Consider the following 15096-nt stretch of genomic DNA (forward strand, 5'->3'; position numbering starts at 1 on the left):
ATCTTTCAAACTGTACTGACAGTATAAGACAAAAAATATGATCAGGAAAATTTATTCAGACTACACCAGTTAAGCATGATCAAGATGGAAGAAAAAGGAATGAGACGTAGTGCACTTAGCAAAGTGAGTGACATTCAAAGGCAAGAAGAGTACGCAAAAGCTGAGTAAAAAAACAAAACCCGGGGCCAGTGCTGTGTGGTTTAGAGGGTTAAGCCGCCACCTGTAGTGCAGTCATCCCTTAGGGGCACCAGTTCAAGTCCCAGCTGCTCCACTTCCAATCCAGCTCCCTGCTAGTGCTCCTGGGAAAGCAGCAGAGGATGCTTGCACCCCTGCCCCCATGTTCGGGATCCAGAGGAAGCTCCTTGCTCCTAGCTTTGGACAGGCCCAGTTCCAGCTGTTGTAGCCATCTGGGGAGTGAACTACTGGATGGAAGATCGATCTAACTCTGCCTTCCAAATAAATGAATCTTTAAGAAAAAAAAACACCAGTCTGGAAGAAAATATAACCCCAGAAACAACACAGAATTTCCTAGACAAGCTTTGTAATGTTGAACTTAACAGTAATGTAAATTTAAAGGGGGAGGAGGCAATAAAGCAACATAATGATAAAGGGTGATGGGTGCTAGGAAAACAAACTGAGAAGAAAAGTAACACTATCACAAAAGGAACTGAATCAGAAAAGGTGTGGATAGAATAAAGACCCTAAAAAAATCCAGATTACTAAGAGAAAAACCTTGTAATAAAAGTATGTTTTAATTTTTAAATTTATTTACATAGAGGCCAGCTCTGTGGCACAGAAAGTTAAGCCTGCACGTACAGTGTCGGCATCCCTTATAGGTGCCGGTTTGAGTCCCACCTGCTCTACTTCCAATCCAGCTCCCTGCTAATACGGCTGGGAAAGCAGCAGAGGATGGCCCAAGTGCTTGGGCCCCTGCACCCACATGGGAGACCCAAAAGAAGCTCCTGGCTCCTGGTTTCAGCCTGGTCCACCCCTTGCTGTTGCAACCATTTAGAGTATGAACCAGCAGATGGAAGATTCTCTCTCTCTCTCTCTCTCTCTCTCCTTCTGTTTCTCTTTCAGATAAATAAATCAATCTTAAAAATTATTTATATACAGAGAATAGATTTCATGTATTTTATACATACAACTTTAAGAACACACTTCCTCCCATCCTCCCTCTCTTAATTTTCCAATGACATACTTTCAATTTACTTTATAATTACCAGCTTAATTCTCCTTACAGATTCTTAAAATGAAAAAGAACAGATAACTAATAAGCCTTGAATACTCAAAACAAATTTGTATTATCTAATACAAGTAATATCCGTGTGGCTAAGAAACAAATTACAATATAAATTTTCCCTGAAAGGAACAAATTCAAGACTGAAAACCCTAAATGTTATTTTATGAAAAATGGACTGAGAAATCAACACCAAGATCCTAATTAAACTGTAAAACATTTGGGAAGAATGAGAAAATGTTAGGGTTCCAAGCAGCAAATTCAAGTCATCCACAAGGAGAGAAAGGGGAATGTGGCTGCGGCGGCTTCCCCATGGAAGTGAACACGGCTGCGGCTTCCCCATGGAAGTGAACGCGGCGAGACAAGAGAATCCTGTCTGCAGGGAGAGAGACTGAGTCACGAACCTGGCTTCCAGGCAAGAGACAAGACAGAGGGCAAGGCCACAGGCCCGAAACAGGCAAAACTCAAGGGAAACAGCAAACGTGGGCTCTCCCTGAAAAAAATTACTTCCTAATAAAATCCAGTCTATTAGGTGATAAATACAAAATAACTTATGAATGGAGAATTATCAACATTATTTACATACACACACACACAGCAAACTAAACCAAGGAACTTACACTCACAGAGCAAACATAAATGTGATCAACTTTAGCAGCATAAAACAGTAACGAGGGAGATGGAGAGAAACGTGAGTGGCATTCCTCTCAGCTCTGTCAGCAGGGAATTCCCTCCGTTTTTGTCAAAATCTGGAAAAATGTAGCATGAAACTCTCAATATGTTTCAGCATTTTCAATGACCTTAAAAAGTCTATGGGAAATAATCCCTCTTGTGATAAACATTAATTACAAACTCAATACTTCCTACAATTTTACTTTCACTTCACTTTTTCTTAGAAGGACAAGTCTTGACTTTAGTTCCAGTTAGTATCAAATAATGTAATTTTACTTCATAAAATTATCTATCCATGCAATACTGAAACTGCTCTGCACAAATGTCTGGGAGAGCGCTACCTAATGTCAACAGGAACTGTTTCTGCCCTTGATCTTCGCCAAAAGGCCGAGAAGCGATAACAGGAACTGTTTCTGAGAATGGCATTTTGGGTTTCTTTAGCCAAATTGCTTGAATTCATTCAAATGAGAATGCAATATGCCTTGTATAATAACACTGCCACTGTTCTGTATCTAAAATACGACTAAAGGAAGAGTAACACATTCCTACCAAGGTCTCAAGACAATGTAAAGTCCGTGAAAAATTGTAAACTGAGCGACAACACGTAAAGCCCTTCAGAAAGATTAATTTGGAGGCAGCAGGGGTGACAGGCAAACATTCTATCTGCACACATTGAGGAGGAAGATAAAAATCAACTGCGCAGCTGCACTGGGGAGGGAGACGCAGAATCTGCAACTCCGCAGCCTGGGCAGTCAGAACAGACGCTTATCTCGTGCCGTAGACAGGGCTAGGAAAAAAAGGCGGCAAAAACCAGCGAACTGAAATAAATGAATACAAGTTTCCCAAGGCTACGTTAACAGGAGGCCAGTCATAATCCTCAGCCAAGATAAGGGTTTTGGGAAAAGCAAGACGGTTTGGAGTGAAGAGGACGGGGGGCTACGGACTCTGGACACACGCACCAGGCCAGAGCCCGAGTCCAGGGAGCAAGTGAACGGTGGGCGAGGACTCGGGCGCAGGGTGCCGGGGTGGGCAGGGGCTCGGGCGCAGGGGCCCCACCGGGGTGGGCAGGGGCTCGGGCGCGGGGACCCCGCCGGGGTGGGCAGGGGCTTGGGCGCGGGGGCCCCGCCGGGGTGGGCAGGGGCTCGGGCACGGGGACCCCGCCGGGGTGGGCAGGGGCTCGGGCGCGGGGACCCCGCCGGGGTGGGCAGGGGCTCGGGCGCGGGGACCCCGCCGGGGTGGGCAGGGGCTCGGGCGCGGGGACCCCGCCGGGGTGGGCAGGGGCTCGGGCGCGGGGACCAGACAGCAAGCAGAGCTGCAGAGGGCGGCGGTCATGATCTGGGAAGAGAAGAGCAAGTGGACCGAAAGCTGTTACACCCAGCAACAACCAGAGGAGGGCAGGAGGAAAACCAAGAAAACAGAGCAAAGTTTTCTAGAGAAAAGGGCCTCTCGGCGTTCCTACAAGGGGACGGAGCAGAAGCTTTACAACGTGGTGACAGCCAATAATATTTCCAAAGGCACGTCCAGGGGCACGGAGGGGGAAATGCATCCATACAGAATTAAGGCAGCCATGGTGATGAGCCGGTGGCAGCGAGCACAGCCACATCTTCCAAGGGGAGGGGAGGCAACCAGAGAAGAGGTGCACGACAGCAGGCGACTTAGCAAAGAAGTCCTTGGGCCCCTGCACCTGCCTGGGAGACCCAGAAGAAGCTCCTGGCTCCAGGCTTTGGATCAGCGCAGCTCCAGCCGTTGTAGCCAACTGGGGAGTGAACCAGCAGATGGAAGACCTATCTCTCTTTATCTCTCTCTATATATCTATCTCTGCCTCTCCTCTCTCTGTGTAACGCTTTCAAATAAAGTACATAAATCACTTTTTAAAGATTTACGTATTTTATTTGAAAGAGTTACAGAGAGAGGTAGAGACAGAGAGAGAGGTCTTCCATCTGCTGGATCACTCCCCCAGATGGCTGCAATGGCTGGAGCTGCGCCGATCAGAAGCCAGGAGCTTCTTCTGGGTCTCCCACGTGGGTGCAGGGGCCCAAGGACTTGAGCCATCTTCTACTGCTTTCCCAGGCCATGGTAGAAAGCTGGATTGGAAGAGGAGCAGCCAGGACTAGAACCGGCGCCCATATGAGATGCCGGCGCTTCAGGCCAGGGCTTTTAACCCACTGTGCCACAGTGCTGGCCCCAAAGTAAGTAAATCTTTAAAAAAAATTAAAGAGGACAAATAAATAGAAAGTCTCCACATGGTAATGGCTAGGAAAACTTTCATATTCCTGAAATGTCATAAACAATCACCATAATCTACAGATGCAAGTCAATCCCTATCAAATCCCCATCCTGAAAGTCGTATGAAATCTCGAAGGACTCCAAATTACTAAAGCAATCTTGGAAAATAACACAATTGGAGGATTCACACTTACTGACTTCAAAACTTATAAGTAAAACATATGGTACTGGCATTAAAATGGACATTTAAGGACTATAACAGAGAACCATTAAGTAAAACTTCACAGATACGATCAAATGATTCTTAACAAATGTGCCAAGATGATTCACGGGGGAGAAAGAACAGTCATCAACAAACGGTGATGGGAAAGCTGGTATCCACATGCATAAGAATGAAGCTGAACCCTTAAGTAACACCTTACATAAATTTTAACACAAATGGATCAACAACTTAAAAATAACCCCTAAAGCAATAACACTCTTAGAAGAAAACCTAGGGCAGAATCTTCATGACACTGGAAATGCCAATGATTCCTTGGATTTGACATCAAATCACAGGCAACAGAGGAAAAAAAAATTAGGTTAACTGGATTTCATGGATAGTAAAAAGGCAAGAGACAGAGTGGGAGAAAATATGTTGTAAATCATACACCTGATACAGGATTGATATCCAGATATACAGAGTATCCCTAAGAGTCAACATCCCTAACAATGGGATTCATAATAGGGCAAAAGACTGGAATAGACATTTCTCCAAAGAAAATATATGAATGGCCAAGCACAAGAAAAACCGCTCAGTGGTACTCATCACTGGAGAAACGCAAAGCAGCACTACCATGAGGTTCCCTCCCCACACACGAGGACGGCTACAACAGAGCACGACAAGACTTAGGCTGTGGAGTAGCTGCAAGCCTCGGGCAGAACAGCGTGGTGGCGCCTCACACCATTAAAACCAGGACATCGGACCCAACAATTCCCCTTCCAGAAATACACCCAAAAGAACCCAAAGTAAGGACTTCAAAAGGTATTTGTAAACCGGGGTTTGTAGCAGCGTAAGTCACTACAGTTAAAGTGTGGTGGCAACTGAAGACTTCACGATGGACGAAAGCACGCGTAACAAGGAGCATCACTCAGCCTTCACAACGAAGGAGAGTCCGATACTCGCTAGGACACCGAGGAGTGGAGCAAGTCTGTCCCCCAAATCGCCATAGGACTCCACTTACGTGGACGACCGAAAGTAGCCAAAGTCATAGAACCAGGAAGTATTATGCAGGGGGTGGAGGGAGGGGTGAATGAGGAGTGACTGGTTAATGAGCAGAGTTTCAGGTCCATGTGTTGGCACTGCACGTGCACAGTGGTGATGGTTGTACATTCTGAATGTCATTTAACACCACCGCCCTCCACATGTAATAATGGTTAAGATAGTACATGTTATGCTGTATATTTTTCCCACAACAAAAAAACTGTGGGGAAAAAAATAGACACTATACACATATTAAAATGGAATGGCCAAAATTAAAATATGTAACAGTGTCAAGCATTAATCAGAATTTGGTATAAGGAGAACTATCACTCACTGCTAGCAGAAAAGTAAAACAGTTTAACCAGTTTGGAAAACCACTTTTTAAAAAGTTAAACATGAGCAGGTCCTAAGTCTCTGCCAATCCTCTCCTCAGTATTTATAAACAAAAATGAAAGTACACATCTGCAGATTCCTGTACATGAACGCTCACAGCCGCTGTGTGTGTAAAACAAGAAAAACTGGGAAGAACGCAAACGTGCACCAACAAATCCCGTTATTTCTACTCCACAGTTCATTTCTCAGCAATGAAAAGGAAGGTGCTACTAATACACACAACAGCATGGATGAGATTCCAAATAACTATGCTGAGTGAGAGAAGCCAGAGGAGAAGCGTGATTTGTATGGGGCCACTCATATAAAGCTGTAGCAAATGCAAACATCCAGTGACAGAAAGCAGACCAGCAACCGCCTGCTAACAGACTGGAGGAAGGAAGGAATTACAGAAAGGAACTGTTTATTATGTACATGGTACTAATAGTTTGGTGGATATATACACGTCAAAACTCGTCAGATACAATACTTCACAAATGTGCTGCACGTTCTGTCAACAGAGCTGTAGAATAAATAACTCAGGAGTCAAGGGATTACTTGAAGATAAAGTGGGATACCGCACCTAGTGAATTCTCAGTGACTCAATCAAATACCCCATTATTCTGGAACACAAGAAGCACCTAATAAACGTTACTCTCTGCTACTGTAACAATGGACAAAGGTACTTGGGCCACTGAGTCAGTGTCCAAAGCGCCTATAATATACCTTCGCTTCTTCCTCTTGTGCTTTTTTCACAATTGCTTGCAACTGCACCTCACGTTTAAATTCAGCGTGAAGCAATTTCTCTTCCATCATCCTACGGCGCTGATCTAGCAATTCTTCCTTCCACTTCCGGACGTCCTTCTCCTATGTACACAGAATTACGGCAACGTGAATTCCCACACACAGTCATTTAACACAGTACAAACAGGTAAGCAGCTCCTGGAATAGAAAGATTGAACCCGGACAGATATGCATATCCAGGACACGGACTATGAAACCAGACTACCGGAGATCACAGCCTGTCTGGGCCACTTACTAGCTGTGTAAGCTGGGAAACTGCTTTTTCTTTCTTTAAATATTGATTTCTTTATTTGAGAGGCAGAGTTACAGACACAGAGATGGAGAGACAATCTCAAGCCAGGGGCCAAGAGCTTGTTCTGGGTCTCCCATTGCAGGTGCAGGGGCCCAAGGACTCGGGCCACCTTCCACTGCTATCCCAGGCCACAGCAGAGAGCTGGATCAGAAGTGGAGCAGCCGGGACTCGAACTGGCGCCCATACAGGATGCTGGCACTGCAGGAAGAGGCTTAATTTCCTATGCCACAGCGCTGGCCCCTGGGCAACCGTTCTTGACCCTGTATCTCACTTTCCTTATCTCTAAGGTACATCAGTGCCTAACTCATAGGGTTATTATGAAGATGGAGCTAATATACTGTAACACTCCTACAACAGTGGTTTTAGACACGACTATGGAAATATTCACTGTTATCCTATCAGTACATTTAAGACACACTTAATTTGTATTTATTGTCCTTTAAAAAACCCTTAATGTCTGCAAAACAGAATTTTTAAAAGAAATAATTTTATGATACAGACTGGAAAATGGAAAGAAGTCTGAAAAGAAAACCACACTGCTTACTTGAGAAACATTCTCTGATGGAACAGACCAGGTTCTGCCTACAGAATACAGATGTGAGAGCTGCCCTAATTCCTTCAAACAGGATCAAGTGAAAGAGAAAAGAACTTGCTTTGTGTTCCAGGAAAAAGGTTCAGTCCTATTAAGGATAACTTGTGAAATTCAGCAGCGGGTCCCATGTGAACAGGAAAAAAAAAATGATATTTCAATCAAGTGTTAACTACAACTAAATATTAACCACCTGAAACAGTACGCGGCAGAAACAGCACTGTGCTAAGAGCCAGAGGACCGGTCCTTAAATCTTGTCTCTGCAGATCTGTGATCTCTTGATGCTAGAAACAACATTAGCCTCGCTAGATTCAGATTTCACATTTGTGAAATGGGAGACGATACCTGCCCTGTGTACCTCACAGCGTACGGTCGTGAGCAGATGGGACCACACACGAGTTACGAACAGCTCTGGAAACAGTGATGCATCACGCCCATGGCAGGTAGAATTTCCCAGAATTCCCTGAAGGACCTATGTGCATGGATGGGAAACTAAGCCAGATGCCCTCTAAAGTCCTATCTAATTTTAATAGTCTGTAATTTGTTTGCATGAATACTTGGAGGTCATATTATATTGTGAGAAAATATAATTTTATTAAAAAAAAAACACATTAAGAGAGGAAACGTGGCTGTGTCAGAGAGCTTCTCTTAAATGGAAAATGAAGTCAAATATCACCTCTTGTAGAACCCACAAGAAGAGGGCTGCTTTTCATACCTATTCATTCTAAATGGCAAATTCTTAAGATTCAGGTAAAGAGCAAAATAAGAATTTCTTCCAGTCCAGTAAACTTTACTACCATACTGAAGAGAGTCACTCAGAAAAAGAAAAACAGACAAAGAATACTACAGACCAGTATCCATGATGAACACAGACGCTCAAATTCTCAACAAAAATATGGCTAATCGAATCTAACAACACATCAAAAAGGTCACCCACCCGGACCAAGTGGGATTGACCCCCTGGTATGCAGGGATGGTTCAACATACACAAATCACTAGAAGTGATACATACATACATACATACATACACACACACACACACATATGTATATATATTATGGAGTACTACTCAGCTGTAAACAAGAATGACGTAGTCTTTTGTAACAAAATGGATGCTCCTGAAAACCATTATACTTAGTCAAATCAAACAGTCTCAAAAAGACAAATACCATATGTTTTCCCTGATCTGTGGTAACTAACAGAATACCAAAAAATGTAATGTATAGGAGCCAAGCTGACATTTTGAGATTCGATAAATCGCTTCTCAGCCTTTTGCCCAAGACCAAGTGTGGAGATTCAATGATTGTTCACAGCCTTTGTCTCCACTGTGGAGGAAGAGGAACAGTGTTTTCCTCTTCTTACTATTTGTTGAACTCTACTTAGTGTAGGGTAAATCTTAGAGTATAAAGTAAACTGAAAGCAGATTATTGTAAAAATTAACAGAGGGAATAAGAGACGAAGGAGGAGAAACTGCAGGCGCGTGGGCAGGAGGGAGAGGCGGGTGCGGTGTGAAGTATCACTAAGTTCCTATATCTATACATATGAAATTTGTTTAACAAATTTAATTAATTAATTCACAAAAAAAGACTGTAGCTTCCATTCTATTAATCCTCTTGCTCAATCTCTCTGTATCTCCTCTCCTCCTTCACCCCATCTCCTGTTTCTTGCTCCTTCCCTCACCCTCTCTCTGACTACTTTGTGGGGGAACTAGCAGCCCTGTCATGATGACTCCAACCTCCAAGGACCTGAGGTCTGCAACTTGACAGTCACAGAGGAGCTGGGGGCTGCAGATAACCAAAGATGGTTTGGAAACGGATCCTCTGGCCCCAGCTAACTGCTACCCTCACAGAAAGCCTGGGTACAACCTCATCCGGGACCCAGAGCAAGGAAAACAAGGCAGGCCATTCCGGGGTGTGAAAGCAACAGTGAGACCGACCGCACACTGAGCAGCACCCTCCCTAGCTCTATGCTGTTTTAGGGACTTGCCTCAGTCAAGCATCACAACAAGAGAGTGATTATAACTGTCATTTTACAGATAAAGAAACTGAAATGCAGTAAAGTAACTAACCGAGAATATCAGTTTACAATGTGGTAGAATCCAATTAGAACTGGTTAGCCATCTCCAGAGTCCACGTTCCCTCCATGAGAGCACTGGTCAGTAACCACACTGCTTCCAGAACCACTCTCTCCCACAAACACAACTGGCGCCCCATTCACACTTGATCATTTCTGTCACTTGTCCTCATTAATAAGTTTATGTCACATTACATTGACACATTTTCTAAGGAAAAAGATCTTCTAAGAATAAACTCAAGTTTTCCTATGGTGTTTTGTCTGTGTATGTGTGAGTGTGTCTGCTGTTAACTGTGGTCATGATGCTGTACTTCTTACTGCGTATTTGACTATGTACCTACCCCTGTAAGTGATTTACATACACCTTCATATGGTTTCATATTTCTATTTATCCTGTTACTGGTTCCACTTTAAGAACTAAATTAAACATTGATTTTAAGGCAATTCTAGTGGTGACAAATTCCCTCTATTTTTGGGTATCTCAGAAAGATTTTATCTCCTCTTCCTTTTTAAGGACAACCTTGTGGGGTAAGGTATTCTTGGTTGGCCCTTTCAGTATTTTACACACGTCATTCCATTGGTCTGCAAGGTTTTTCTTGAGAAACTCATTGATAGCTCTGTGTACAAGGAGGTTCCTGTCTGTATGACAAGTCACTTTTTCTCTTGCTGATATCAAAATCTTTTTGAGTTGTGACAGCTTAATTATAAAGAACCGTGGTATGGACTCACTTATCCTGAACTTATCTGGGTTCTATGTTCTCTGGACTAGGTATCTCCTACTCTCCGGAGATTTGGGGAATTTCGGTTATTGGTTCTTTAAAAGACTTAATGATATTTTCATCCTTCCTTCCTGCTCTAATTTCTGTAGCGTATCTGCTGGTGCAATGACAGTTTCCCACAGTCCTATAACCTTTCTTCACTATTTTCCATTCTTTTGTCCTCCTCATTCTGGATAATTACAAAGGACCTGCCTTCAAGTTCTCTGATTCTTTGCTCCGGTGACCGACAGAGTCTGCTATTGAAGTTCTCTATCGCATCTGCTTTTTCATTCAGCCATTGTGTTCTTCAACTCCAGAATTCCTGCTGGCTTCTTTCTTCATTTTTTATGACATCTATTTGCTCCTGCATTGTTTTCCTGATATCATTAAAGTTTTTATGGGATTATCTCGCAGCCCGCAGGCCCTCTACAGGGCACTCATAGTAAACTCCTAGTAAACGGGCTACTTAAGGGCTGCATTTCCTTGGGCTGCTGACTGGCAGCTTCCTGTGCTCCCTCGGTGCTCTCCTGTCTTCCTATTGCTCGATGTTCCCTGTGCCTGTACATCGCTGTCTGCACGTGTGAAGAAGCAGCCATGTTGTCCAGATTTTACGGATTGGCTCCCATCAGGAGCGAGCCCCACCTAGAGAAGGAGGTGACGCAGGCGTGGAGCGGGGGAACGCACAGGAGCGCACTGTTGCGCCAGGCCAGTAACTGCATGTTCTCTCACCCCAAAGCTTCTTTGTGTTTGCAGCAGCTGTGAGAGCTGCTGGAATCATCAACAGCGCCTCCATGTTGTGTCCAAGTACACATGGTAGGAGCATACAAGAAGATGGCAGTGGAAACAAGGCCAGCAGCACACACAGCTCTGGAGTGCGGCTGCTGCCCCACATGTTACAGTGGGAGCCGTGTGCACACATGAATCCAGGGCTGACACTGTATGCACATATGATACACACAATACACACACATGATACACACAGCTCTGGAGTGCGGCTGCTGCCCCACGTGCTGCAGTGGGAGCCGTGTGCACACGTGAATCCAGGGCTGACACTGTATGCACACATGATACACACAATACACACATGATATACACAGCTCTGGAGTGCGGCTGCTGCCCCACATGTTACAGTGGGAGCCGTGTGCACACGTGAATCCAGGGCTGACACTGTATGCACACATGATACACACAATACACATACATGATACACACAGCTCTGGAGTGCGGCTGCTGCCCCACATGTTACAGCGGGAGCCGTGTGCACACGTGAATCCAGGGCTGACACTGTATGCACACATGATACACACAATACACACACATGATACACACAGCTCTGGAGTGCGGCTGCTGCCCCACATGTTACAGCGGGAGCCGTGTGCACACGTGAATCCAGGGCTGACACTGTATGCACACATGATACACACAATACACACACATGATACACACAGCTCTGGAGTGCGGCTGCTGCCCCACGTGCTGCAGCGGGAGCCGTGTGCACACGTGAATCCAGGGCTGACACTGTATGCACACATGATACACACAATACACACACATGATACACACAGCTCTGGAGTGTGGCTGCTGCCCCACGTGCTGCAGTGGGAGCCGTGTGCACACGTGAATCCAGGGCTGACACTGTATGCACACATGATACACACAATACACACACATGATACACACAGCTCTGGAGTGCGGCTGCTGCCCCACGTGCTGCAGTGGGAGCCGTGTGCACACGTGAATCCAGGGCTGACACTGTATGCACACATGATACACACAATACACACACATGATACACACAGCTCTGGAGTGCGGCTGCTGCCCCACGTGCTGCAGTGGGAGCCGTGTGCACACGTGAATCCAGGGCTGACACTGTATGCACACATGATACACACAATACACACGATACACACAGCTCTGGAGTGCGGCTGCTGCCCCACATGTTACAGTGGGAGCCGTGTGCACACGTGAATCCAGGGCTGACACTGTATGCACACATGATACACACAATACACACACATGATACACACAGCTCTGGAGTGCGGCTGCTGCCCCACGTGCTGCAGTGGGAGCCGTGTGCACACGTGAATCCAGGGCTGACACTGTATGCACACATGATACACACAATATGCACACATGATGACAACTGGAGGCCAAGGTGGTAGCTCAGACCCCACTGGCTGAGGGGATCAGCCACAGGCTCATACCCTTAGTAGTAGCAAACAGAGCCTGCCCACGGGCTCACAACAAAATCCTGATAATAATAGGATTATTATAATAAAAACTGTCCTACAGTCATTCTACACTTTGGACAAGATTCCGCAAGGACAACCTCCAATGAAACCAGCAAAGGATGCAGCCAGCATTGTGGTCCAGCAGGTTAAGCTATTGCTGGTGACGCCAACACCCCATATCTGAGTCTGGTTCCAGTCCTGGCTTCTCCATTTCCAATCAACTTCCTGCTAACGTGCCTAGGAAGGCAGAAGACGACCCAAGTACTTTGGCCCCTGCTACACAGAGGGAGACCCAGACAGAGTTCTTGGCTCTCAGCTTCAGCTTGGCCTAGACCCAGATGTTCTGGTCATTCGGGGAATGAACAAAGAAGGAAGATGGTTCTTTCTTTCTCTCTCTCTCCTGCCCTCCCATTCTGCCTTTCAAATAAATAAATGTCTTTCTAAAAAAAAGAAAGAAAATTTCAAAGGACAAAACCCAGCTGTGATAATCCATGCCAATCCTGTAAAATATCAAATACTAGGTAATTTAAGAATGACAATGTTTTTATTTAACACTTAGATTTCTGGAATGAAACAGCAGAAATGCATAACAAATGTTATCTTTCTCTCAGACCAGAAGAAAAATAAAGTTCACTAATTTAAGATTATTGTAATTCCCCAAAAAAGAAAAACTCACCCTCTCTAACAATTTCTGAAGCTTTAAGGTTTTCTCTTCGCGTAGCTTTTCTCTTAACTGCTGGGCTTTCATTTGTTTTTCTTCATGTTTCTTCTTAGATTCTGCAATTGTTCTATTAATATAAACAAATGGACAAGAGACACAGATGTTTACATGATAAGGCCAAAAACAGTGTTCTTTAAACTTCAAAGTTCTTTGAGTACACTAAACTAACTTCGGCATAACAGTTCAGGAAAGCGCTGTCACTCTGATGGATCTGGAACTTTCCTACAGTAACGTGGCTAACAAGGTCAGGCAGCAACTCGGCTTAACAGTCAAGAGTGGCCGCGTTCCCTCCCGCGAAACGTTGCAGGCTGATGTGCAAAGGCCAGACCTTTTACGAGACGGCGAGGACAGCTTCTCGTGCATGTGAATCCCGTGTCCCGGGGGTCTAGCAGGTTCCTCTTCCACAATGTCCCCCCAGGATGTGTTCTGGCGCCAAGATTCACGAGCTGTTCAGAAGGGAGAAAGCCATCCTTAGGGTTAAACCACGGAGTTCTATAAAACCAACACTTGTAAACAGACTGCTGAAAGGCAACAGTGTTCCCTCTTGAATTATTTATGTTACACAGAAAGTCCACAAAACAAGATAATCTATTTTATCCCACTGTACCTACAGGCCAAATACACACACACACACACACACAAAATACCTTCATAATCTGCAAGAACATCGTTCCAGTCCATAGACATACCACAGAAAGATACACTCCCACTGCCCATGCTGGCCTAAAACATAAGGGACATTGAAAAATAAATCTTTCAACACAATGATAATTCTAAAACACTACTTATACATAAACTTTTCCTATCTACTTCATTTAACCAACAGTTCAAAACCAGAAAAAAAAACTACACAAATGCCAAGTTAAAAAAATATAGCTATGGGGCTCATATTGTGGCTTAATGGGGCTGCTGCCTGTGATGCCAGTGTCCTGTATAGGCACCGGTTCAAGTCCTGGCTGCTCCACTTCCAGTCCAGCTCCCTGCTAATGCAGCTGGGAAAGCAGTGGAGGATGGCCCGAGTGCTTGGGCCCTGCACCCGTGTGGGAGACTGGATCGAGTTCCTGGATTCTGGCCTTTGCCTGGCCATTGCAGCCACCTGAAGAATAAACCAGAGGATGGAGTCTCTCTTTCTTTTTTTTCTTTTTTTAATTTTTTTTTTTTTTTTTTTTTTTTTGGACAGGCAGAGTGGACAGTGAGAGAGAGACAGAGAGAAAGGTCTTCCTTTTGCCGTTGGTTCACCCTCCAATGGCCGCCGCGGTAGGCGCGCTGTGGCTGGCGCACCGCGCTGATCTGATGGCAGGAGCCAGGTGCTTCTCCTGGTCTCCCATGGGGTGCAGGGCCCAAGCACTTGGGCCATCCTCCACTGCACTCCCTGGCCACAGCAGAGAGCTGGCCTGGAAGAGGGGCAACCGGGACAGGATCGGTGCCCCGACTGGGACTAGAACCCAGTGTGCCGGTGCCGCAAGGCGGAGGATTAGCCTAGTGAGCCACGGCACCGGCCCTCTCTCTCTCTTTCTCTCTCTGTCTACTCCCTCCCTTCCTCGCTCCCTCCCTCCCTCTCTCTCTAACACTGCCTTTCAAATAATTTAATAATTTTTTTAAATGCCACAGACTATACATTTTTTGAGTCTACTAGCCATTAACAACAGAGACGAATGAAGTAAATTTCAAAAGAAATACACTGACTTTATACTACTGCTAACAGACCCTGCCCTATTGTGTACAAAGCACACCTCTCTAGAACCCGGCAGTGTGTAACTCGTTTTTGGTTAGCACAATTCAGAAAGGACAATTCCTCCCATCTCTATACATTTCAATACAAGTAGTGCAGAGTTTCTATTTTCTGTGAGATCAAATCACTTCATTTGCAAAACGTGA

General features: G+C 45.1%; 1 protein-coding gene across 1 annotated transcript in view; it reads right to left on the minus strand.

The window, feature by feature from the left end:
* Positions 1–15096, minus strand: part of SCAPER (S-phase cyclin A associated protein in the ER) — a 412160-nt gene that overhangs the window by 262977 nt on the left and 134087 nt on the right. Inside the window, exons 12-15 of the mRNA XM_062206396.1 lie at positions 13866–13941; positions 13547–13664; positions 13174–13285; positions 6477–6617 (exon numbers count right to left, since the gene is read on the minus strand). Of these exons, the coding sequence (XP_062062380.1) occupies positions 6477–6617; positions 13174–13285; positions 13547–13664; positions 13866–13941 (447 nt within the window). The remainder of the gene's footprint in view (positions 1–6476; positions 6618–13173; positions 13286–13546; positions 13665–13865; positions 13942–15096) is intronic.

This window comes from Lepus europaeus, chromosome 11 (genome assembly GCF_033115175.1).
Source record: "Lepus europaeus isolate LE1 chromosome 11, mLepTim1.pri, whole genome shotgun sequence".
Classification (NCBI taxonomy): Eukaryota; Metazoa; Chordata; class Mammalia; order Lagomorpha; family Leporidae; genus Lepus; species Lepus europaeus.